We start from the raw sequence: 25,574 nt of genomic DNA on the forward strand, positions 1-25,574 counted from the left end.
TCCTTTTAATTATAGCCAAGTTAATCATATACAAAATTTTTTATAACTTTTCTTTTTATGAACCTTATCATGATTTACACAGACAATTGACAACATGCTTGAACTTTTTGTTTTGTCATAAATTTCCCTCTTTCTTAAATAAACAGTCATTTTACTGTAGGACAAAAATTTACCATAAAAGATTATTTCTCATACAAAATTATTCTCTTTTCTTCTTAATCTTTGTTACCAAAAATACATCTTTACATCTGTGACTCTCTTTACATCTCTTTCTCCTATTTACTAGTTTCTTTTTACCTTCTTTCATAAATAGCCTTTACATAATCTCTGTATTACACACAATTCTTTTTGTCAAAAGAATATAACTTTATGTCTTTCTTGTATTTTTTAAATGTGCATATTTTATACATAGAATTATATAACTAGAATCAATCCCTCCCTCCCTCCCCTCCCTCCCCTCCCTCCTTCCTTCCTTCCTTCCTTCTTTTTTTTGAGACAGGGTCTTGCTCTGTTGCCCAGGCTGAAGTGCTATGGCATGATCATGGCTCAATGAAGCCTCCAGTTCCTGGGCTCAGGTAATCCTCCTGCCTTAGCCTCCTGAGAAGCTGGGATTACAGGTGCCCGCCACCACACCCAGCTAATTCTTTGTATTTTTAGTAGAGACAGGTTTTCACCATGTTGGCCAGGCTAGTCTCGAACCCCTGACCTCCCACCTTGATCCACCCACCTTGGCCTCCCAAAGTGCTGGGATTACAGGTGTAAGCCACCGAGCCTGGCCTAAGAATAAATTTATTATGAGGAGTAGACTCATGCATTTATGGAGGCTGAGGAGTCCCACAATCTGCTTTCTACAAGCTGGAGACCCAGGAAAGCCTGGGCTATAATTCAGTCTGGGTCCAGAGACCTGAGAACCAGAGGAAATGATGATATAAATCTCAGTTTTGGGGCGGCAGAAGATAAAAGATGTCCCAGTTCAAGCAATGAGGCCGCATAAATACTGGGGAGGGCAATCTACCCGGCCCACCAGTTCAAATGCAATTCTCATCCAGAAACACCCTCACAAATATACTCAGAAACAACGTTTAATCTGGGTCCACTCAAATTGACCATAAAATTAACCATCACAGGCTCATACCAAGATGAGCATATTTTGGCTGGGTGCAGTGGCTCACTCCTATAATCCAGCACTTTGGGAGGCCAAGGCGGGTGGAGCACCAGAGGCTGGGCATTTGAGACCAGCCTGACCAACATGGAGAAACCCTGTCTCTACTAACAATACAAAATTAGCCGGTCTTGGTGGCACATGCCTGTAATCCCAGCTACTTGGGAGGCTGAGACAGGAGAATCGCTTGAACCGGGAGGTGGAGGTTGTGGTGAGCTGAGATCGCACCATTCCACTCCAGCCTGGGCAATGAGCGAAACTCCACCTCAGAAATAAAAAATAAATAAAAATAAAGATAAGCATATTTTGCTTTACCAGTTAATATGCTGAATTATGACAACAGATTTCCTAGTATTGAAATTTTATTGCATCCTTGGAATAAACCTTATTTGGCCATGTTTTGTTATTTTAATATACTTTTTTGATTAAATTTACTAGTATTTTATTTAGAAGTTTGCAACAATATTCACAGTAGATTTTGTTTTCAGGATCATATTTGCTTTGTAAATGTTTTGGAAGGCATGTTAGAGTGCTCCAGAGAGAAAGAGCCAATAGGATATGTATATATACAGTTGGCTTCTCATATCCAGGGTTTCTACATCAGGGAATTCAATTAATTGTGGATTGAAAATATCTGGGAAAAAAGCATTTATACTGAACATGTATAGACTTTGTTTTCCTTGTCATTATTTCCTAAACAATACTGTTTAACAACTATTTACATAGCCTTTACATTGATATTATAAATAATCTCGAGATGATTTAAAGTGTACTGGAGGATGTGCATAGGTTATATGCAAATACTATGCCATTTTATAGCAGGGATTTGACCATCTCTGGATTTTGCTATCTGCAGGGAGATAAGAATTCCTGTCCTACAGGATATATAACAAAATAGTGATTATTTTAAGACGCTAAGTCTTGGAGTTATTTGATATGCAGCAATAAGTCAGAACAAAATGTGTTTAAGAATATAGTTTGGCCGCACACGGTGGCTCATGCCTGTAATCCCAGCACTCTGGGAGGCCGAGGCGGGTGGATCACCTGAGGTCAGGAGTTTAAGACCAGCCTGACCAACGTGGTGAAACCCCGTGTCTCCTAAAAATACAAAAAATTAGCCAGGCATGGTGGCGGGCACCTGTAATCCCAGCTACTTGGGAGGCTGAGGCAGGAGAATCACTTGAAACTAGGAGGCAGAGATTGCAGTGAGCTGAGATCATGTCATTACACTCCAGCCTGGGCGACAGAAAAAGACTCTGTCTCCAAAAAAAAAAAAAAAGAATATGGGCCAGGCACAGTGGCTCATGCCTGTAATCCCAGCACTTTGGGAGGCCGAGGCGGTCAGATCATGAGGTCAGGAGATCGAGACCATCCTGGCTAACATGGTGAAACCCCGTCTCTACTAAAAATACAAAAAAAAAAAAAAAAATTAGCTGGGCGTGGTGGTGGGTGCCTGTAGTCCCAGCTACTCAGGAGGCTGAGGCAGGAGAATGGCATGAACCCGGGAGGCAGGGCTTGCAGTGAGCCGAGATCGCACCACTGCACTCCAGCCTGGGTGACAGAGTGAGACTCCATCTCAGAAAAAAAAAAAAAAAAAGAATATGATAGTCCTAGCTACTTGGGAAGCTGAGATGGGAGGATAGCTTGAGCCCAAGAGTTCAAGGCCAGCCTGGGCAACATAACCTGGAACCCATCTCCCATAGATATGAGGGGGGACTGTATATAGATATATGAGAGGGGATTTATTAGGGGAATTGGCTCATGAGATTAGGGAGGTGAAAAGTCCCACGACAGACTGTCTGCAAGCTGGAGACCGTGGAATACCACAGTGGGGCTCAGTTCAAGTCCTAAAGTCTCAGAACCAGGGCAGCTGATAGTGTAACTCTCAGTCCAAGGCCAAAGGCCAAGAACCTGGGGGCTGCTAATGTAAGACCCAGAGTCCAAAGGCCAGGGAGCCTGCAGTTCTGATGTCCAAGGGCAGAAGAAGAAGGATGGCCCAGCTTCAGGAGAGAGAAAAAAAGAATTTGCCTTTTCTCTGCCTTTTGGTTCTATCTGGGCCCACAGCCAATTGGATGTTGTCCGCCCACACTGAGGGCAGATCTTCCTCAGTCAGCCCACCCACTCACATGCCAATCTCCTGTGAAAACACCCTCAGAGACACACCTAGAAAGAATGCTTTACCAGCTCTCTAGGTTCTCGACTCCCCACTTTATTCAGTTTTGCTTTCTGTAGTTTTAGTTACTCCTGGTCAACCTTGGTCTGAAAATATTAAATTAAAAATTCCAGAAATAAACAATCCGTAAGTTTTAAATGGCTCATCGTTCTGTGTAACATGATGAAATCTCATGGCATTCCACTCTGTCCCTCCCAGGATGTGACTCATCCCTTTGTCCAGTGTTTCCACGTTGTATACACTACTCACCCGTTAGCTAGTCTCTTAGCAGCCATCTCAGTTACGAGTGACTGTCACAGCATCACAGTGCTTGTGTTCAACTGTTTAATTGTTCTATTTTATTATAGTTGTTGTTAATCTCTTACTGTGCCTAATTTATAAATTAAACGTTATCATAGGTGTGTACAGGGTTCGGTACATGTGTGGCTTCAGGCATCCACTGGGGATCTTGGAACATACCCTCCATGGATAAGGGGAGACAAGTGTATTACTTAATCAAGTCAAGTTGACAGCTAAAATTAACCATCATAGGAAGCATATGTCCTTTTCTAACTACTGAAACAAATTTTGAGGTATTGAAGTTATTGCTTTCTTGCAGCTTTGAAAGCAATCGTCTGTGAAACCATCTGGGCCTGGCACTCTTCTAAGTGGTAACAATGTGTGGGTGTGCACGCGTGCGCATGTGTGTATGTGTGTATGTGTCAGAGAGAGAGAGACATTATTCGGTGCATAGATTTATGGCTGATTTAAAAATATTGGACTGTCTGGCCAGGCATGGTGGCCCACGCCTGTAATCCCAGCACTTTGGGAGGCCAAGGCAGATGGATCACCTGAGGTCAGGAGTTTGAGACCAGGCTGGCCAACATGGTGAAACCCCGTCTCTACTAAAAATACAAAAATTAGCAGGGCATAGTGGCGCAGTACCTGTAGTCCCAGCTACTCCGGAGGCTGATGCGGGAGAATTGCTTGAACCTGGGAGGCGGAGGTTGCAGTGAGTCGAGATGGCGCCACTGCACTCCAGCCTGGGCGACAGAGTGAGACTCTGTCTCAGGAAACAAAAACACGACCAGGCGTGGTGGCTCACGCTTGTAGTCCCAGCACCTTGGGAGGCCGAGGCAGGCGGATCACCTGAGGTCAGGAGTTCAAGACCAGCCTGGCCAACATGGTGAAACCCATCTCTACAAAAATACAGAAATTAGCTGGGCATGATGGCAGGTGCCTGTAATCCCAGCTACTTTGGAATCTGAGGTGGGAGAATCGCTTGAACCCAGGAGGGGGAGGTTGCAGTGAGCTGAGATGGTACCATTGCACTCTAATCTGGGTGACAGAGAGACTCCGTCTCAAAACAAAAACAAAACAAAACAAAAAAAGAAAACAAAAACAAACAAAAACCCAGTGACTTATATATCATAATAGAAGCTTATTCATCTTCCTGATAAAGATTAAAGATGTCTGGAAGGAGCAGTCCACGCCTGGTATAGCAACTCTGAGATCCCAGTCACCTTAATGCTTTCTGCTGCACCATCCTACATCTGTTTCCATCCCTAGTGTCATTTCGTGGCCCTGGGTGGGAGTGGGAGCTGGGCTTCTGCATTCAGTGGCCCTTGTGGTGGGCCAGGCCTGGCATGGGATGTACTGGTGCCCAGATCCAAGGAGAAAATGTCTGCTAGAAGCCAGGTGCCTGTGCAGATGAAATGGAAAAAAAAAACCAAAAAACCTCAAACAGTGTGATGGTTAATTTTATGTGTGAACTTGGCTATGGTGTCAGCTATTTGGTCAAACACTGTCTAGATATTGTTGTGAAGGCATTTTGTAGATGTAATTAACATGTGCAATTAGTTGACTTGAAGAAAAGGAGATAGTCTTTGTGGGTGAACCTCATCCAGTCAGTTTAAGGTCTTCAGAGAAAAAACTGCAGTTTCTCTGAGAAGAAGGAATTCTATCTTAAGACTATAACATGGAAGAACTGCTTGAATTTCCATCTTGATGACCTATCCTATGGATTTCAGACTTGTTAACCCCTGCAATCATCTGACCCAATGATACAGGAGTTAAAAAGAAATTATTTAGGCAGAGAGTGAGGGGAAGGAAGTCCTCGGTAAGGTTTTCCTTTTAATGAAAAGCAGCCCCCATATCATTTTCTTTTCTAACAAAGAGCAGCCTGTAAAATTGAGCTGCAGACATAGACAAGCAAGCCGGAAGCCTGCGTGGGTGAATGCCGGCAGTTATGACAATAGGAAAATGTTACCTGGAACTAGGCAAATTCAAAATGGCGCTCCACCTTCCCTTCTCTTTGCCAGCCGTGTGTACAGTAAGGAGCAGACAACATGGTGCCCACCAAATGGAAAGCCCATTTTCACAATAAGATTAGGATGGGGTGGCCAGCCTTCCTGAGCACGACGTAAACGTCACACCTGGTCCAACCAATCTGTGGGCCCTACGCAAATCAGACACCACCTCTGCAAGCCTGCGGAGCACTCCCATTCTGGGCCAGATTTCCCATTTGGAATCCCCTCTCTCTCGCAAGATAGAGAGCTGTTCTCCTTTCTCTTTCTTTTGCCTAGTAAACCTCGGCTCCTAAACTCACTCATTGTGTGTGTCCGTGTCCTTGGCATGAGACGAGGAACCCCAAGTATTTACCCCAGACAAAAACAACAACGGCACTTCACCAATTTCTTAAAATCTCTTTCACTCCGTGTGTGTGTGTGTGTGTGTGTGTGTGTGTGTGTATCTCCTATTGGCTCTGTTTCTCTGGAAAACCCTAACTGATAGAACCAACGAACAGTTTGGGGACTCAGGAACCACTTTAGCTATTACTATTGGTGTCAACACATTCCAAGGCCTGTTTACACAATCCCTGAAATTCAGCTTCCTTACTCAGCCCCCAAGCCATGTTGCTGGGTTGCATGCACCATGGCTTTCAGCCTAGACTGTGTGAGCGGTAACTATTATTGTGTCCATGGTTTGGTTTTCTATTCACTTTAATGGATCATTCTAAAGGTAAATGTTTCCTGAATAGCCCAGTTTACTAGCTTTTATTTATTTCTTCAAAATTAGGGCACAAGATAAAATAATTTCATGATAGGTTAAATCCATTGTTGGTTTAGACCACATGCGTGATCTTCCACAGAGTTGGACTGAGTACTACTTATATATTACTCTCTCTCTCTCTTTGGCGACAGGGTTTCACTTACTTGCCCAGGCTAAGTAGAGTGACGCGATCATGGCTCACTGCAGCTACCACCTCCCAGGTTCAAGTGATCGTTCTACCTCAGTCTTCCAAGCAGCTAGAACTATGGGCATGTGTCAAGATGGCCAGCTAATTTTTGTCTATTTTTTGTAGAGATGCCAGTGGGCGGGGGGTGTCTATGTTGCCCATGCTGGTCTCCAACTCCTGGACTCAAGTGATCCACCTGCCTCAGCCTCCCGAGGTGCTGGGATTACAGGCATGAGCCACTGTGTCCAGTCCACTCTTTCTTTTTTAAAAATCTATTTTCTGTGAATGATGAAATATTCGGATTCTTATTTTTTAAATTTTTTTTTCAGGCTTAATTCACTTTATTTTTCTTGTATAAAAACCCTATGTTGTAGCCACATCTGAAGCCTGGGTCCGCTGCACCGAGACTCTGGTGTGGGTCTTGACGAGGTGGTCAGTGAATTCCTGATAGGGAGACTTGGTAAATACAGTCTCCTTCCAGAGGTCGGGGGTCAGGTAGCTGTAGGTCTTAGAGATGGCATCAAAGGTGGCCTTGGCGAAGTTGCCCAGGGTGGCAGTGCAGCCCCGGTCTGAGGTGTAGCAGTCATCGATACCAGCCATCATGAGCAGCTTCTTGGGCACAGGTGCGGAGAGGATGCCAGTGCCCCTGGGTGCAGGGATGAGGCGCACCAGCACAGAGCCGCAGCGGCCTGTCACCTTGCAAGGGACCGTGTGGGGCTTGCCGATCTTGTTCCCCCAGTAGCCTCTGCGCACCGGGACAATGGAGAGCTTGGCCAGGATGATGGCCCCACGGATGGCGGTGGCCACCTCCTTGGAGCACTTAACACCCAGACCGACATGGCCATTGTAGTCTCCGATAGCAACAAACGCCTTGAACCTGGTGCGCTGGCCAGCACGGGTCTGCTTCTGCACGGGCATAATCTTCAAAACCTCATCCTTGAGAGAGTCCCCCAGGAAAAAGTCAATGATCTCAGATTCCTTAATGGGCAGGGAGAAGGGATAGATCTCCTCCAGGGACTTGATCTTCACGTCCTTGACCAAGCGGCCCAGCTTGGTGACAGGCATCCACTCCTTATCCTCGGCCTTGCCTCCGCGAGCTCCGCGGCCTCGGCCACGGCCCCGTCCACGCCCGCGACCCCGGCCCCGGATGCCACTGCCGAAACATCCGCGGAAGCCACCGCGGTTCCCCATCCCATGGCCACCAGGGACTCTGGGCCCCCCCGCTGCACCGGCGTCATCCGCCATTTGGTGTTTTCTCGGAGAAGAAGCAATTTTTTATTTTATTTTATTTTATTTTGGGGCAAGATCTCATTTTGTTGCCCAGGCAGGAGTACAGTGGCACAATCGCGGCTCACTGTAGCCTCGACCTCCTGGGCTCACGTGATCCTCTGACCTCAGCCTCTGGCTGATTTTTAAAATATTTTGTAAAGATGAGGTCTCACTATGTTGCCAGGCTCGTCTCAAGATCCTGACCTCAAGTGATTCTCCTGCCTCAGCCTCCCAAAGTACTGGGATTACAGGTTTGAGCCATTGTATCTGGCAGGACTTTTTTTTTTTTTGAGACGGAGTTTCGCTCTCATTGTCCAGGCTGGAGTGCAATGGCATGATCTCGGCTCACTGCAACCTCCGCCTTCGAGGTTCAAGCGATTCTCCTACCTCAGCCTCCCAAGTAGCTGGGATTACAGGCGTGAGACACCACTCCCGGCTAATTTTTGTATTTTTAGTAGGACGGAGTTTTGCCATGTTAGCCAGGCTGGTCTCAAAATCCTGACCTCAGGTGACCCGCCTGCCTCAGTCTCCCAAAGTGCTGGGATTATAGGCATGAGCCACCACGCCCAGCCTATTTTTTGTATTTTTTTTTGTAGAGACGGGCTTTTGCCATGTTGGCTAGGCTGGTCTTGAACTCCTGGGATCAAGTGATCTGCCTGCCTTGGCCTCCCAAAGTGCTGGGATTACAGGTGTGAGCCACGATGCCCGGGCTGTCTTTTGTAATCTTGACATTTTTGAAGGATATAGGCCAGTTGTTTTATATAATGTCCTTTAAATTGGGTTTGTCTGGTGTTTCCTCATGATTGGATTCAGGCTATGCATTTTTTGTCAGGAGTATCATGAATGTGATGCTGAATTCATTTCAGTGTATCATATCAGGAAGTACGTAATGTTGGTTTATTCCGTTATTGGTGATGCCAATTTTAACATGATTAAAAAAAATGATAGCATGTGACCTAGATTTGTAACAATCTCTGTCTTCCCTCTCCCTAGCCAATGTGATTAGATCAGGGGCGGGCACTTGACCTAATTCAGGCCAGTGAAAGTTAGGCCCAGGGTTTTTGTTCAAACTGGATGAAGAGAAATTCTCTCTTCTGCCGCTTCTACACCTGGGAGGAATGTAATTTTTGAGCTGCAGCAGCCATAATGTCGCCATGAGGGGAGGGTCAGCCTGAGGATGAAGATACAGAGCTGAGAGATAGAGAAAGAAAAACCAGGCCCCTGTGACGTCATTTAACTATCTCCATCAGCCACACCTGAAGCAAAACCTACTCCATGGACTTCCCATATACGTGAGTAAATAAATCCTTTTTGCTTAAGCAAGGTTGGATAGAGTTTTTGCTTTTGCTTTTTTCGTCACAAACCAAAGAATCCTCATAATACGATTATACACCTCACTCGTTTTTTTCCTAAGAACATGCCAGATCAAAAAACCTGAACATCTGAGTAGCAGGAAACACAATAAGAGATAGCTTGGCAGGAGATAACATTTGGACAAAAAAAGCGACTCAAAGAGTGGGTTCTTTTTAGCTACAGATGCTTCCATGAAGGTCTTGGGGCTGCATTGATGTAAGAGTGGGCATTTTTCCCTGCAGCATTGTCTTCCGAGAGAATAAGGTTTTTCCACAATATAGAATAAATTCCTAGCTATGGATTGTTTGACAACCTTGAATAGCATTTGTAGGGCCAGTGGTTTTTATCTTCTAACCAATAGTCCTTCTGATCTTGTTGACTTCTATGAAGCACACCAATGTAATATTGAAGAAATAGACATGGATGCCACAGGACTTCAGAGTAAATGTAGAGTAAAGCCAGGGCTAAGCCAACAGTGCCGTCTCTCAGATACCTCAGTCTTCTGAATTTCACAGGGGAGGTAAAAAATCATCTTAGTGCCCTTTTAGTTTTAAACCAGGATACATAGTTCCATGATCCCATGTTTTGTCATTAATCTGAGTTATCTCATCATTTTATCTTTGAGAGAATTACGTTACAAAGAATAAATTTTGTAGCCAGGCCTGGTGGCTCATGCCTGTAATCCCAGCACTTTGGGAGGCTGAGGCAGGTGGATCACCTGAGGTCAGGAGTTCGAGACCAGCCTGGCCAACATGGTGAAACCCTGTCTCTAGAAAAATACAAAATTAGCTGGGCATGGGGGCCCACAACTGTAGTCCCAGCTACCCGGGAAGAATTGCTGGAACCCAGGAGGCGGAGGTTGCAGTCAGCTGAGATCGCACCACTTCACTCCAGCCTGGGCAACAGAGTGAGACTCCATCTCAAAAAAAAAAAAAAAAAAAAAGAATCCATATTGTTTATCCTGATCAAGTACCTAGCCTAGGACCCAAGTACTTAGCAGATGCTTAATATATTGTGGTTGAATGAATGGAGAAAGCAATAGATCAATTAATAATTTTATTGCTTCTTCAATTTGTTTGGCCCTAACTAGCCATTAACTCCCACCAGTCCAGCCTGCTGTTCTCTCACTTTGTGCTTCTACCCACACCACCCCCAGTGTCAGCTTCCTGGGTTTTGCTTGATGCAGCTTCTATCATACTGTGATATCTTGTAAGTTCACCTAGCCCTTCACCGGGATCACCATAGGCACCAACTTTATTATGGCCTTGTTTTATTGTCTGTCTGTACAATATGTTGGCAATAAATCTAATTTATAATACTCACTTGGGAACTTGTAAAAAACACTTTCTCTCTCTCCAAAGCAGTATTGTGTCTCTCTACGTACTTTCTGGGAAATGCTCTGGTTATAGAATGCTTCAGTTTTCCCCTCTGAAACTCAAAGCAGAAAAATGAAGTCACATAGATAAATAAAAATTTATTTTCATCTGTCAGATTACAATTTCTGTAATTTCCCATATAATCTGAAGTCTTGCTAATTCTCCCTCTGCAATATCTTTTATATCAGCCCTGCTTTCCTATCCCTATAGTCAGTGGTGTTCTGGAGCCAACTGGCAGCAGCTCGCGAAGAGCCAATTGTTAAATTTTCAGAAAGCAGGCAAGTTGGTTGTTAAACTGTTGGCAGCTTGAAATTAGCAATATTTACACCACGGAAATCAGCAAATGCTACAAATCAGCTCCTCCCCACCTCTACTCAGAACTGAGCTGATTATTAGATATTTGCCATCATACTAATATGTGAGGGTCTTTCCTTGATTAAAGTTTTTCCTACCTTTTGTCTGAACTACTATAATATCCTACTAACCAGTATTTCTTTTTTTTTTTGAGACAGAGTCTTGCTCTGTTGCCCAGGCTGGAGTGCAGTGGCGCGATCTCGGCTCACTGCAAGCTCTGCCTCCCGGGTTCACGCCATTCTCCTGCCTCAGCCTCCCGAGTAGCTGGGACTACAGGTGCCCGCCACCATGCCCAGCTAATTTTTTGTATTTTTAGTAGAGACGGGGTTTCACCATGTTAGCCAGGCTGGTCTCGATCTCCTGACCTCGTGATCCGCCCACCTCGGCCTCCCAAAGTGCTGGGATTACAGGTGTGAGTCACCACGCCTGGCCTACTAACCAGTATTTCTGCAGTTAAACTTTTCTCTTTCCAGCTGATCGTTGTTAGAATACTTTGACTATAAGTAACAGAAAACCCAACCATAGACTTCCTAAATGTAATAAATATTTATTGTTTCACATAACAAAAAGTTCAAAGATAAGGCACTTTTAGGAAAACTCAGCAGCTCAACGGCTTACCAACTACCTAGATTCTTTCCATTTTCAATCTTTGCCACCCTCATGATGTTAGCATTTCCCCCAGATGACTGTCATCTTTCACATGTCACATTCTCACATCACCACATTTGTACTTATGCCTGTCTTAAAAAGGAAACAAAATCTTCCACGAAGCCTGTTTACAGGCTTCCTGTCAGGTCTCCTTGGCCTGGATCACAACCCATGCTTATTCTTAGATAATGGAATTACCATGATTGGTTCAGACCACTGGTTCCCAACCCTTCAGAACCAACTCCTTCTTACATATCAAGTATTTTATAACACTCCTCTTTCCTGAAATGAAAATCAGAGATAATATAACCTGCCCCTACACACACATTAAAAACATAAATATAAGCCCTAACCAGAATATAAAGGTAAAATAAAGGTAATTTATAAAGAAAATAGGTATATGCATTTTAATATATATAGTAAATTGTATTATGAGTTCTAATTATTTTCTGCTTTCCGCACAATGGAATTATACATCCCAGCCTGATGACTTGTAATTTACATTGCCTCTTTGACCAACGTAACATGAATGGAAGTGCTACGTCTGAGAAGACGCATGACTTTGCCATAACAACAACATGTCTCAGATAGGGGTTGCTCCTTTAGCCTGGCTGTCAGAATGAAAAAGACATGTGGAACAGGAGCAGAGCAGCAACTGATGTGTAATGTAAACAAGAAATAGATTTTTCTTATTTTAAGCCATTGAGATTTTGAGGTTTTTTGTTACTGCAGCATAACTTATCAAAAGTTGACTAATACAAGATGGTACAACAATATTCTAGCATATAAAGAAGTAGTCTTCACTTTATGTATGTTTTCACTTATATGTAATATTATCATGATCCAGCAGCTTCAGATGGACATGATACAATTGTGTTGTATGAAAAAATTCAGAAACCAAGAGGATATTTCTATTAGTGAAATGATTTTCTGCAATAGTGATCAATTCTTAGTGAAGCTGCAAGTTGAAAAAAAAAGGCATCCCTCTATTACATGATAGTTTACATTCTTGGCAAATAAAGTCTATAGTAAAATTGGGCAAAATTAGTTGTTGCTGGACTCATATAAAGAGATGTTTTACCTATATGAATAGAAGTCATGCATCTATTTATATTACGTTCAAAAACAGGCAAAATGTATACATGCTGTTAGAACACATATAGGTATATGACTGGGAAGAGGCATTAGGGTGTGTTCAGTTTGCGAAGACTCATCCAACTATACAGTTCTGTGTGTTTTTCTATATATATGGTTTTAAAATTTTTGTTTTTGAGATGGCGTCTCACTCTGTCACCCAGGCTGGAGTGCAATGGTGCGATCTTGGCTCACTGTAACCTTCGCCTCCCGGGTTCAAGCAATTCTCCTGCCTCAGCCTCCTGAGTAGCTGGGATTACAGGCACCAACCACCATGCCTGGCTAATTTTTGTATTTTAAGTAGAGATGGGGTTTCGCCATGTTGGCCAGGCTGGTCTCGAACTCCTGACCTCAGTTATCTGCCCATCTTGGACTCCCAAAATGCTGGGATTACAGGTGTGGGCCACCACACCTGGCCCCCATATATATGTTATAATACAGTAAAGAGTTAAAACAAAGTCATGCATAAGACAAATATTTGATGTGTAGGATTGTTCCATGCATTTCAGAATGTCAAACGTTTCTGGTCTCTGCCTATGAACTGCCAATAATGTTCCCTAATTATTATGACAACCAAAACAAAACAAAATGTCCTCACACATTTTTATATTGCTGAACCCCGAAGTGCCTTAAATTTATACTACTCAAGCCTCATTTCCTGCGCTGGGCCCTCTGAAGCTCATTGATTGATATCTGCATAAAATTGGTCTTCTATTGGCCATTGTTCATAGGCAGGGTAGAAGAAGATGATGTATGGGTGTTGGTGTTGATGTTGTTATTGTTGTTGGTAGTGGTGATGATGATGGTGGTGGTGGTGGTGGTGATGGTGAAGATGTTGGCAATGGTGATGGTGGAGGTGGTGATGGTAGTAGTGGTGGTGGTGGGAATGGTGATGATGATAATGGTAGTGGTGGTGTGATGGTGGAGATGGTGGTGGTGGCAATGGTGGTGGTGGTGGCAATAGGGATGATGGTGGTGATGATGGTGGCAATGGGGACAGGGTGGTGTGGTGATAGTGGTGCTGTTGATGGTGGTGATAAAGATGGTGGCAATGGTCATGGTGATGGTGATGGTAGTGGTGTGGTGGTGGAGGTGTGATGGTGGCAATGGTGATGGTGGAGGTGGTGATGGTAGTAGTGATGGTAGTGATGGTGGTGGCAATGGTGATGATAATAATGGTAGTGGTGGTGGTGATGGTGGAGGTGATGGTGGTGGTGGCAATGGTGATGGTGGTGGTGGTGGCAATAGGGATGGTGGTGGTAATGATGGTGGCAATGGGGATGGGGTGGTGTGGTGATAGTGGTGCTGTTGATGGTGATAAAGGTGGTGGCAAGGTCATGGTGATGGTAATGGTAGTGGTGTGGCGGTGGAGGTGTGATGGTGGTAATGGTGATGGTGCTGGTGGCGGCAATGGTGATGGCAGTGATCACAGTGATGGTGGTGGCAATGATGATGGTTGTGATGGCAGTGGTGGTTATGGTGTTAATGGCAGTGATGGTGGTGGCAGTGGTGGTAGTGGTTGGGTACGTAGCCATCTGTATCAGCCACAGCATCCTCCACATGCTGTCACATACATCTTAGATAACTTTGCCCCAACCCTCAAAATCTGCAGTGGTTTCCAACTGTCTACAGGAAAAACCACACCCTACTTACCTTCTAGGGTAATTTTGAAGTGCTTTTGTTTTCAATGAACCTTTACCTTTCCCATTGCTGAACATGCTACCTTGCTCCTCCTTCTGTTGAGAAAGCCCTGCTCTCATTCTCACTTCTCTAGGTCTTCTTTCAAATGATTCCTCTTCCGTGAAGCAGTGCCATGTCCCAGAGTTAACCACTCCTTTGTCTACTTTCCCAGAGGGTTTTACTTAAATCTCTCTTTAGCATTTATTTTATTCTGCCTTTTGTGTGGTTAGTTGGCACATGTCTTCTGTAGCCTCCACAGGCCTAGTACAATGACGGGCACTGAGTTCTTAAAAAAAAAAGCGTGTTGAATTAAGCGGAACAGGAACACAGCTTCTGAATTTCTCAGAAATCAGCAACCCAATATCCAAAATCTTTTAGCTGGCTGAGACCTATAGTTGTCATCTGGGTAATATAGGCTTCCTACCAATAGCTTCAATTGTAGGTTAACTGTACTTCCCCTTATTTTAGTAGGATTGCATCCTGAACTGGGCTCAGGGAGGGAAATGAAAGTATTTGCCTACCCTGAACTTCCACAAGTTCACCATGCTTGGGCCCTGTCAATGTGTACATAGAATAGAATAGAATCAACAAGACAGTGGGGGAAGAGGGCTGGTAGCAGCTTGGCTTTAGCATAGCCAAGTTGGAGCAGGCGAGGCCAGATGATGCTTCAGTTACAATTCAGTGAGCATTTATGAGTGTCTACTAAGTGCTGACTACTGTGAGAGTCACCAATATCAATTAATAAGAATCTTTCGGCCGGGCATGGTGGCTCACGCCTGTAATCCCAGCACTTTGAGAGGCTGAGGCGGGTGGATCACCAGAGGTCAGGAGTTCAAGACCAGCCTGGCTAGCATGGCGAAACCCCGTCTCTACTAAAAATACAAAATTAGCCGGGCGTGGTGGTGCATGCCTGTAATCCCAGCTACTCAGGAGGCTGAGGCAGGAGAACTCGGGAGGCGGAGGTATGGAGGTTGTGGTGAGCTGAGATCGCGCCATTGCACTCCAGCCTGGGCAACAAGAGAGAAACTCCATTTCAAAAAAAAAAAAAAAAAGACAACCAAAAAGTTAGCCAGGCATGGTGGCTCATGCTTGTAATCCCAGCTACTGGGGAGGCTGAGGCAGGAAAATCCCTTGTACCCGGGAGGCGGAGGCAGTGAGCCAAGATCGCGCCATTGCACTCCAGTCTGGGCGACAAGAGCGAAACTCCGTCTCAAAAAAAAAAAAAAATGTTTCTCTATTTACTCTAATGGGGGAGGTGATGTATGTGTCCAGGTACCAGGAGGGAGGTGCAGATAGGAGTTCAGAGAGAATGCCTTTGGGCATGGGTCTCCCTGCCAAGCCTAGGTGTCCTGACTCTGGTCTGCTGTGGCTATCTCACTCACCAGATTTTAAATTCCTTGTGGACAGGGACTGTACCTCATTCGAATTAACTGTCTTCACCCAGTGCCCAGCCTCTTGGGGCCGGGCAAAAATGTGGGACGAATCTCTAAGCAGTGTCCTATCCACCCTCCTTAAAGAAAACTCCACCCCTGTCATTATAAGCCTGTTTCTTCTGCTTCTGAATGGCCTGCAGCCCCAGGTTCCCAACTGTCAGGCCCCCTTGGGCTGATCCTATTCCTTCCCTGTGGGTTTGAGGTGTCATCCCTTGGAGCTTGGCCGCCAGCGCCAGCGCCAGCCCACCCTTCCTCCCTCCCACCACATCCCCACCCTTCCTGCTGAGCACTGGGTGGTAGCAGATCAGTCTAGCACTTCCTCTAATGGCTAATGCTTTTGTGGGAGGTTCTGAACTAGGGTTAAAAGACAAAAGCTCTTCCCCCCTCCCCTCCCCCAGTTCTAGTGTTGGTTCCTCTAGTTCTGACGTTCCCCTTGCTGTATCCCTAGATCCCGCCTTTGTTTTAAGCTCCCGAAGAACGGCTTCCGGAGACTTTGTGATCTCACCCAATTTCCAACATTCCAGATTGTCTTTTCTTTCTTTAAAATCAGTGTTCCCTTCTGAGTCAGCTAGGAGGAGGCCAGAGGGAAACAGTGGGGCTTTCGAAGCTTATCAAAAGCAAACCTTGCTCTTTTGAAAAAGCATTTTCCAAAGCAACCTGGGGACAAAGTGGGGTTAAATTTTACACAGATTGCTTACGAGCAAGAGTTAAGTGGCTAACAAGCCATGAAATCTTACGGAGAAGCAGGTAAAGCCAAAATTAAAAACTCCCTCCGAGTCAGCCCATTCTGCGACCCACCTCCTCCCCTTTGCGGCAGGAACTCTACTCCATCGAGGGGCTTTGCTGCAGTGGCACTGCCCACGCATACTCAACTAAAAGACTCAGACCACGCCAGCCATGCCACGAGGTGTGTTTTATTTTCATTATTCATACAAATAATTTTCTATAATATCCCGGGGCAAACCGGAGAATTTGGCAGTCCGATTGGGGGGGGTCCCTTCAGAGACCCACAGGCCGGTGGCATCGGCGCGGAGTGCCCAGGTTCACAGTGCAGCTTGTGGCTCGTGTCCATCTTGCAGGTGGCTCTTCCTCCACATCACGACTGGGGTCTCGAAGAGGACGGGGCTAGGAAATCCTCCAGGATCTTAGGAAATTTCACTCCGCTTCTCCTGCTCAATGGCTGTGGAGAGCGGGAAGCGGGCGCTGGAGGGGAGCTGCAACCCCCACCCGCAACCGAGGTGCTTCCCGGTGTGGGCGAGGCACCCACGAGGTGTGGGGATTTAGAAGGAAGCTTGGGGCTGGGGAGAAACAAGGCGCTTTGTGAAACTGAAAGAGTGGCCGGGGCCGCCCACACCGGGGACAACGGCGGGGTGGGGGGGTGGAGGAGTGGGTTTGCAAGGAAGAGCAGGGTGAGGGGCTGGGCTGGGGCGCGGGAGACCGAGGCACACTCACTCTCTTTGGTCGGCAGGGTGTTCTTCTCCTGCGTCTCCGTTTTCTTCAGCTTGGCCTTATCGAAGCTGGCGATTTCCCCCATGTCTGGTTTGTCTGCCATTTTCTTAAAACAATCCTAGTGGGCAAACCAAAGCGCTTGACCTGGGCCTGGGGGCCAGCGTCCCCTTCCGCGCTCCCCGCCGACGCCTCTCGACGTGGCACTCGCGCCAAGGCGTGCGGAGCAGCCCCAAGGCCGAGGATCTGGGCGCGTCCCGCACCCCTCTTCTCGGTCCCAGGGCGTGGTCGCCGGCCCCTGCGTCCGGTCCGAGAAGGGCGCCTGTCGCGGTTGCGGCGCGCCCGCCCAGTGCACCGGATCCGACCACACCCTGGGTGGGCCCCCCGCCCCAGCGCCGCACTCACCGTGCAGTCTCGTTCCGAGCCCGAGATCCTGGTGCTCCCACTCGCGTTGCTGCAGCAAGAAACAAAAGAGCGGCGCCCGCCCCTAGCCTTATATACGCCGCGCCCCGCCCCGCCCCTCACCCGCCGCAGCAGGGGCGGTGCTGGCACCCGAGGGGCGGGAGCAGCGCGGGCTGCTCCTCGCCCTGCCGCGCCCTCCGCTGGGCTACCAGCCCGGCTGGGCGCGGCTTCTCCCGCGCCGGGCACCCCCAGCTCGCAGTGTGCCCAGCGTGGGGGCTGTAGTCGCCGCCAGAGTGGGCGCCAGGCCCCCGGCTTTGCTTTTGCGGCTACATTTCCCCCTTTCCGGGAATCTGCTGCTCACCCCGCAGAAAGGATATGGGACCAGCGTGGGAGGGTGTGTGGTTTTGTGCGTGTGCAGATATGATGTGTAGCCGTGGGTGTGGATGTGCGGGCGTGCACGCGCACTCTGCAGCAATCCTCGCTCTAGGAGACGCCCCACCCCAGTCGCCCCCAGGCCTCTTGCTTTTGCTCCTCCAGAGTCCCCTTCCCTCCCCCACTTTTCCTCTCCTTAGGGAGGCTGAGTCCTAAGGTGGTCCTGCACTAAAAGAATTCGAGCCGAGGGTCCAGTAGTGGAGCGGGGGGCGGGGGTGGGGGGTGTAGGGGGAGGGGGGAATAGGTTTCCAGCGCTCTTTGCTCAGGTTGGGGGCGGTTGCCTTCTGGTCAGTCGTCCCCTCTTCCCTGAACTGGGCGGTTCCAGCAGGATCGTTGGCGTGGCGGGTGTTCCTTAAATGCTGTTAGACGCATTGTGTGAAGGGCTGTGGTGGGAACAGGGCGTCCCGAGAAGGCTCGCAGTGTGCCTTTTCTCGTCGAGCTCCTAGAAACACTGTATCAGCGGGTGCGGTTTTCCTCCTTGAAGTTAACCTTGAGGATAATAGAGACCCACATGCCTACAAACGTTCTTGTTTTTCTTATTAACCCATTGTAGGAGTGGTATACTGCAATTATTCACATCTTTCTTAGAAAAGTTGTATTTTCAGCCTGTGCAACACCGTTAGGTAATAAGTTCCATAAATTACCAGCCCCGGAGTTAAGGCTGGTCATTCTTTTATTTGTCCTCACCTTTCCTTTTTTAAGTGTGAAGTATTACCAAGCTCTTTAAAGTGGGATTTGGTGGTGACATCCTAAATTCGGTCCTGATTTTATTTATTTACTTTTTTTGAGACAGGGTCTCACTCTGTCACCCAGGCTGGAGTGCAGTGGTGTGATCACGGCTCATGGCAGCCTGGACTTCCCCGGTTCAAGTGATTCTTCCACCTCAGCCTCCTGAGTAGTTGGGACTGCGGGCGTGCACCACCACTAGCGGCAAATCTTTTGTGTTCTTTTTGTAGAGACGAGATTTCACCATGTTGCCCAGGCTGGTCTCGAACTTCTGGGCTGAAGCCATCTGCCTGCCTTAACCTCCCAAAGTGCTGGGATTACAAGCCTGAGCACCACTCCCCGCTTCTCCCCTCCTGATTTTACCTGCTTTTCTCACGTTCCTTCAGTTTGGAACAGTGGGAAGAGAGCATAGGCTTGTGTGACCTTGGGCAAATCTTTTCCTTAGTTTCTTCATCTATAAAATAGCCTTGGCATAAACTGAAGTGAGATAAAGAAGAGGCATCCAGTGGATACTTTTTTTTTTTTTTTAGCAGGGTCTCTGTGCAGCGGTGGGATCACAGGTCACTGCAGCTTTTTTTTTTTTTTTCTTTTTTGAGACGGATCTCACTCTGTTGCCCCGGCTGGAGTGCAGTGGTGCAATCTCAGCTCACTGCAACCTCCACCTCCCGGGTTCAAGCGATTCTTGTGCCTCAGCCTCCCAAGTAGCTGGTATTACAGGCATGTGCCACCATGTCCGGCTAATTTTTGTATTTTTAGTAGAGACAGGGTTTCACCATGTTGGCCAGGCTGGTCTCAAACTCCTGACCTCAAGTGATCTGCCCTCCTTGGCCTCCCAAAGAGCTGGGATTACAAATGTGAACTGCTGTGCCTGGCCTCAAGTGGATACTTCAAATAGCAACCTCATTAGAATATCACACTTATATTTGATGAGTGCATTGGTTAACTTCTGCTGCAATATGCCATGTAACAAACCACCCAAAGCTCAGGAGTTTAAACAATTATTTATTCTTGTTCCTATATGGGCAGGTCAGATGGTGCTGGGCTGGGCCGGGCTGAGCTTGGCTCCAGACTTTGTATTGGGTCTAGGTTTGCTCCACAGGTATCTTAAACTCTGGCTGATTCTTTGGTGATGGCAGAATAGCAAGAGGGTTGTACTGCAAGATAGTGTAGAAATGTTAAAGTGTCAAAGCCTGTCATATCCTGTCATGTTTGCTGCCATCCTATTGGTCAAGCCCACCATCAACAGAGTGGGGAAAATATTCCACCTATGGTAAGAGAGGGAGGGTAGTGAACATTTCTTGAATGAAAGTGGAACTTCACGTCAGGGTCAGCAAACAACTGTAACACACAGCCCCCAAAGTGGCTTAATGCAATACAAGTTTATTTTCTTTTTTGTTTTTTGAGATGGAGTCTTGCCCTGTAGCCCAGGCTGGAGTGCAGAGGCATGATCTCGGCTCACTGCAGTATCTGCCTCCCGGGTTCAAGCGATTCTCCTGCCTCAGCCTCCCGAGTAGCTGGGATTACAGGCATGCACCACCATGCCCGGCTAATTTTGTATTTTTAGTATGGATGGGGTTTTACAATGTTGGCCAGGCTGGTCTCGAACTCCTGACCTCAAATGATCCACTCACCTCAGCCTCCCAAGGTGCTGGGATTACAGGTGTGGGCCACCGCGCCCAGCCTACAAGTTTATTTTCTACTCATGCAGCAACATTCTGTGCTGATGTTGCTGGTCAGGCAATTCTTTTCCATCTAGTGACTCAGGAACTCAGGCCCCTTTTCTCTTGTTACTCTGCTCTCGTCTAGGTCCTTGAAGTCCACACCATCCAGCCAGTGGATGGGGAAAGAGGAGAGGCTAGAGGACCACACTAGAGTTTTTATGGACCAGGCTTGGAAGTAGTCTCCATTACTTTCACTCTCATTTCTTTGGCCAGAGCTCATTCACTTGGTTTCACATAACTGCAAGGAAGGCTGGGAAATATAGTCTAGCTGTCCCTAGGAGAAAAAGAAAGCAGGGTTGGGTGGTCTTGGAGAGGTCTCTGCCATACAATGTTGAAGGATCTGCTAAATCGAACGTAAAAATATCCATTTTCAGAGACAGTGATTCTTTGGAGGGTTTCAGTGGCACTTGACTCCTTTTCAGTTGCAATGCCAATAATTGTTTAGGTGTTATTATAATACATTCCCGGGCTCCACCTTTGACCTGGGTGTAGGAATATTCAATTGTACCAATTTGGACCCATGGTGAACTTTCATTCCAACTTCCCTTTATTGAGAAAACAAAGGAATTGACTTCTAAATACAGCTATGGAGACCTATGTTTGGAGACCGAGTAAGTATGCAAGACTCCCAAACAAAGGAGCTTTAGGGGGATTTGCAGACAGACATTCCTTATTCTTGCTCAGTGCAGCCCTGTGGCCCATCTCTACCATAGCAGGCAGCCTCTTAGGCATTCATTGCTTAAGGACAATGGTCAAAATCTATGTCTCAGCCAGTCCCATGGGCAGTGGTTTTAAAACATCTGCATATTCTTTGACATTTTCCCACCATTTCTTGGGTACAGACTGGCCTTAGTGACTTTCTTTTAGTGAGTAACACATGGAATGAATGATGCTTTGTGACTTCTGAGGCTAGGTCATAAAAGACCACATGGTTCTTTCTGATGTTCTTTCAGGATGCCTCCAAGTTGTGAGAAAATCAAGCATCTACAAGGAAAGGCCACATGTCGGCATTCCAGCCACAGCCTCAGCTGAGGTCAGAGCTAACAGCCAGCATCAACCACTAACCACACAAATGAAGGAGACTTCGAAGCTTCAAACTGCCCCAGCTAATGCCAAGTGGAGCAGAGATGAGTTGTCCCTGCTGAAATTGCAGACTCATAAGCAAAATAAATGTAGTTGTTTTAAGACACTAAGTTTGAGAATGTTTTGTTACACAGCATGAGATAACTGGAAAACCATGAGGTAGATAAATTATAACCTGGTGATTCCAGGCACTCCGATCTCATTTGGGGATTTTTTTCCTAGATACTTAAAGTAACACACATATACTTATTCAATAAATGCTTATTGAATGCTCACAAAATATCTGGGAGCATTCTGGCTGTGGAAGATACAATGAAACTCTCGAGTTACAAGTGTAGTGTAGTAAATGACTCAAAGTCAGTCAATATTCACGGTCATGCCTTGTATTCACTTATAACTTGGGGTGCCATTTATATGTGACAACATTTCAGCTTGCTGCTGGGAACAGATTTTATACTGTTCACAGATGGAATAGACAAAGCTGAACTACTAAACTGCAATGACATTGCCATTTTCTTTGTCAAGAAGGATGTTCTGGAAAATGTAGAACTAATAAGAGGAACTAAGAAAGTCTTGATGACTGTCAACTTGGGGGTCAACTTTGGAGGCTTGCCATGGGGCTTCATTCCTCAGACTTGTCCAACTTGACACTTTTATCAGAGACTGGAATGAGGATGTAGATAGAATAATGATTATGTTATGAAGGATGAATCTCTAAGCTCCGAAACCAGCTGGGTACCGTAGAGAAATGAACAAAATGTGATGAGATAAACCTGATAGAGACAGATGTGGAAGCTTCCTGGCCCTAATATGAATCCTACAAATACAGGGAGAGATGATTAATGTAGTTAACTGGCAAATGGCAGTGAAATTTGTGATTGTATGGATAGGAAGAAAGAGTCCAGTCCAGATTTCCTTTGAATGTGAGAAAACCATTCACTCCTGCTGTAGGACCTTTGCCCTCGTTTATGCTCTTCTTGGCCTAAACATATGCATTGCGCACATTTTTCCTTCATTTAGGAACCTGCTTAAGTGTCTCTTTCCTCAGAGAACTCTCCTTGGCCATCCATATAGAGCAACACCCTTGCCATTCTGTTGCTCTTTAGTGTTTTTCATTTTTCTTCATAGAATCCATCTCTAACCAATATACAAGTAAACATGCTACACATTCATTTCTTTGTGTATTGTCTATGTCCTGCCATAGAAAATGGGAGACCTCATCTGTCTCATTCACCACTGTATCTCCAGCACCTAAGGCAATGCCTGACATATAGTAAGTGCTCAGTCAATATTCTTTGAACAAATGCATAAACCTGGGCCATTTCCAGGCAGAGCAAAAAATGCTTAACTTCCTAATTGAAATGGAATGAGCTACTTTGGGGTAAGTGATCAGTTCCCTGTCATTGGAGGCATTCAATCAGAAAAGGCTATCCTCAATGAGAAGAGGATAGCCAAGTATTTGGACTGTTATAGAGTTGGGCCAGAATAGGCTCACAAGTGAGGAAAGCTTGCCCTAGATGACCTTCCTGGTCCGTCTATTGCTACTATTCCATTTGTGAAACAGTCTCCTTCTGAGTGCCAGTTTTGCCAGCCTGAAAATTTTACCAGCCTGAAAATAGTTGCCAGCTTCACACAAAGGAGGCAGGGGAAGCAAAGAAATCAGGATGTGAATTCCATATTTTCCATACCATGAAAATGCTGTATGTTTTTGTAGGTCATGGGGCTTAAGGGATCATCCAAGATAAAATTGTGAAGAAAATAAAATGGGCCTTTGAGGTTCAGCCTCAGCAGAGATTGTTCTGCTCTGTGGAGAACAGTGTGGATTAGTGCCTATGTAAACCTTGGCAGTTGCTTAGGTAGCCCAGGTGGCTGAAGGCCACAGTGTGAGTGAGAATGTTACTGTTTGATTTTCCATCTCTGCTGTTAGAATAGCGATGATGACAGCGACTTACATTACTGAGCAGATACTGTGTTCCAGATTTGGCAGTTAAGGACTTCACATGTATTATCTTATTTAATCCTCGACAAAATAGTGTGAAATAGCAGGATTTTAAACATCTCTGCTTTATAATATAGGTATCTAAGGCTTGGTCGAGGTCACACAGCTGGTCATTGGCATTGCTGGGACTTGAATCCCAGTCTGGCTGATTCCAAAGCCTGGGCGCCTCACCACTGCACCGCCCTTGCCTAGACCCTGCGGCAGAGTTTGCAAACTGCCAGCCTGGATCCAGCTGGCATATGTATTTTGTCTGGCCACACTAAATTTAACATAAACTTCAGGCAACCCCCAAACATTGGAAGATTTCCGTACTGAAGATCTAGTAGCACTGGGTCTGTATTTTCTCATGGCAACACCACAGTGAACAGCTGCCCCCTTGAAATGAGGCATGTCCTCTTCACTGTACTGGATTTCTATCATTCCGTAATGTCTCTCCAGCATGGAAACAAGGAAACAAGTGTCAGTTGCTGCTTATTATATTTGGGTTGGTGTTCTGCTTATAGTACAGAATTTTTTTTTCTTTTTTGAGATGGAGTCTCACTCTGTCACCCAGGCTGGAGTGCGGTGGTGTATTCTTGGCTTACTGCAACCTCCGCCTCCCAGGTTCAAGCAATTCTCCTGCCTCAGCCTCCCTAGTAGCTGAGACTACAGGCATGTGCCAGCATGCCCAGCTAATTTTTATATTTTTAGTAGAGATGGGGTTTCACCATGTTGACCAGGCTGGTCTCGAACTCCTGACCTCAGGTGGTCCACCCACCTCGGCCTCCCAAAGTGCTGGGATTACGGGTGTGAGCCACCGTGCCTGGCCAGAAATATTTCTTGATCCTTGGTCTCTGTGTGAGCCAGCCTTCAAGATGGCCCCAGCAAGTGCCTCCTATTCCCATCCTTGTGTAGTCCTCTCCTCTATTGTACTGGGGTTGTCCTGTGTGACTGATGGCATATGGCAGAGATGATAGTACGGCATTTCTGAGATTAAGTTACAAAAGACTGTAATTTCCATTTTGGTGCCTGGCTCTGTCCTTCTCTCCCTTGGATTTCTCATTCTGGGGGAAGCCACTTACTGTGTTTTGAGCAAGCCTGTGAAGAGGCCCATGTGGTGAGGAACTGAAGCCTCTGGCTAACAGCCAGTGAGCAGCTGAGACTTGCCAACAACTGCATGAGTAAGTGAGGAAGTGGGTCCTCTAGCCTCAGCTAAGCTTTCAGAGGACTGCAGTCCTGGCCGTGGAGTTGATTGCAACCTCATGAGAGAGTCTGAGCTAGAAATTATTCAACTAAAGCTGCTCTCAGAAACTGTGACTTTATGTTTTATGTTGCTAAGTTTTGGAGTAATTTGTTTCTCAGCAATAGATAAACTAATTCACTCACAAAAATAGGGAGAAAATACATAGAGACAGCAAGTAGAACAGTGGTTACCAGTGGCTGGGGGAAGGGGAGAATGGGGAGTTCTTGTTATTGGTACAGAATTTCAGTGTGAGATGATGAAAAAGCTCTAGAGATGAATCACTGTGATGGTCATCCAAGAATGTGAATTCACTTAATGCCACTGAACTGTACACTTAAAAATATAAATTATATGCTATGTATATTTTACCACAATAAAGAAAAAATTGAAAAAAATGAGGAGGAAAGATGGAACAAGAGTGCCATGTGATTCAAGAAAAATAAGAAAGCACATTTATTTGTGAAAGTAAAGAATATTTGTATCATTATAAAACCTGCCATAGTAAGAGATTTGACTGTACATGGGAAAGATGAGTGACACCAATCTTAATGAACCAGGCCCGTTTTGCTTCTTCATATGGTCTGCCTGGCTCCTGTAGGTCTCTGAGTCAGCTAAGCATACTGTAGAGCAGTGGTTTAAAAATTTTTGTTGACCTGAGAGGTCACTCCCACCCCCAAGAAGTACATTAAGTACCTTTAATATTGTTACCCAGTACTCACATGAGCACTCACAAATGAAACAAAA

The 25,574-nt window shown here is 46.0% G+C and overlaps 2 protein-coding genes and 1 long non-coding RNA gene across 3 annotated transcripts; 1 reads left to right on the top strand and 2 right to left on the bottom strand.

The window, feature by feature from the left end:
• Positions 1-6,897: 6,897 nt before the first annotated feature.
• Positions 6,898-7,801, bottom strand: LOC101146120 (small ribosomal subunit protein uS5-like). The gene has a single exon (XM_055378163.2). The coding sequence runs from the start codon at positions 7,795-7,797 to the stop codon at positions 6,916-6,918; it is 882 nt and encodes a 293-aa protein (XP_055234138.2). The 5' UTR covers positions 7,798-7,801; the 3' UTR covers positions 6,898-6,915.
• An 8,496-nt stretch (positions 7,802-16,297) lies between these two features.
• On the top strand, positions 16,298-21,719 carry LOC134756779 (uncharacterized). Its single transcript, XR_010129935.1, has 2 exons — positions 16,298-16,706; positions 21,480-21,719. It is a non-coding gene; the product is annotated as an uncharacterized lncRNA (long non-coding RNA).
• Positions 16,698-17,820, bottom strand: TMSB10 (thymosin beta 10). The gene is made up of 3 exons (XM_031006695.3): positions 17,651-17,820; positions 17,252-17,366; positions 16,698-16,979 (listed from the first exon to the last, which is right to left on the bottom strand). The coding sequence occupies exons 2-3, from the start codon at positions 17,349-17,351 to the stop codon at positions 16,945-16,947; spliced, it is 135 nt and encodes a 44-aa protein (XP_030862555.1). The 5' UTR covers positions 17,352-17,366; positions 17,651-17,820; the 3' UTR covers positions 16,698-16,944.
• Positions 21,720-25,574: the final 3,855 nt, after the last annotated feature.

This window comes from Gorilla gorilla, chromosome 12, assembly GCF_029281585.2.
Source record: "Gorilla gorilla gorilla isolate KB3781 chromosome 12, NHGRI_mGorGor1-v2.1_pri, whole genome shotgun sequence".
In the NCBI taxonomy this organism is placed as follows: Eukaryota; Metazoa; Chordata; class Mammalia; order Primates; family Hominidae; genus Gorilla; species Gorilla gorilla.

Excerpts from the sequence above, each read along its gene's own strand:
- LOC101146120 (XM_055378163.2), bottom strand. The coding sequence starts at position 7,797 with ATGGCGGATGACGCCGGTGCAGCGGGGGGGCCCAGAGTCCCTGGTGGC.
- TMSB10 (XM_031006695.3), bottom strand. The coding sequence starts at position 17,351 with ATGGCAGACAAACCAGACATGGGGGAAATCGCCAGCTTCGATAAGGCC. Across the intron at positions 16,980-17,251 it reads CACCCTGCCGACCAAAGAGA|CCATTGAGCAGGAGAAGCGG; the intron begins GTGAGTGTGCCT and ends CGCTCTCCACAG.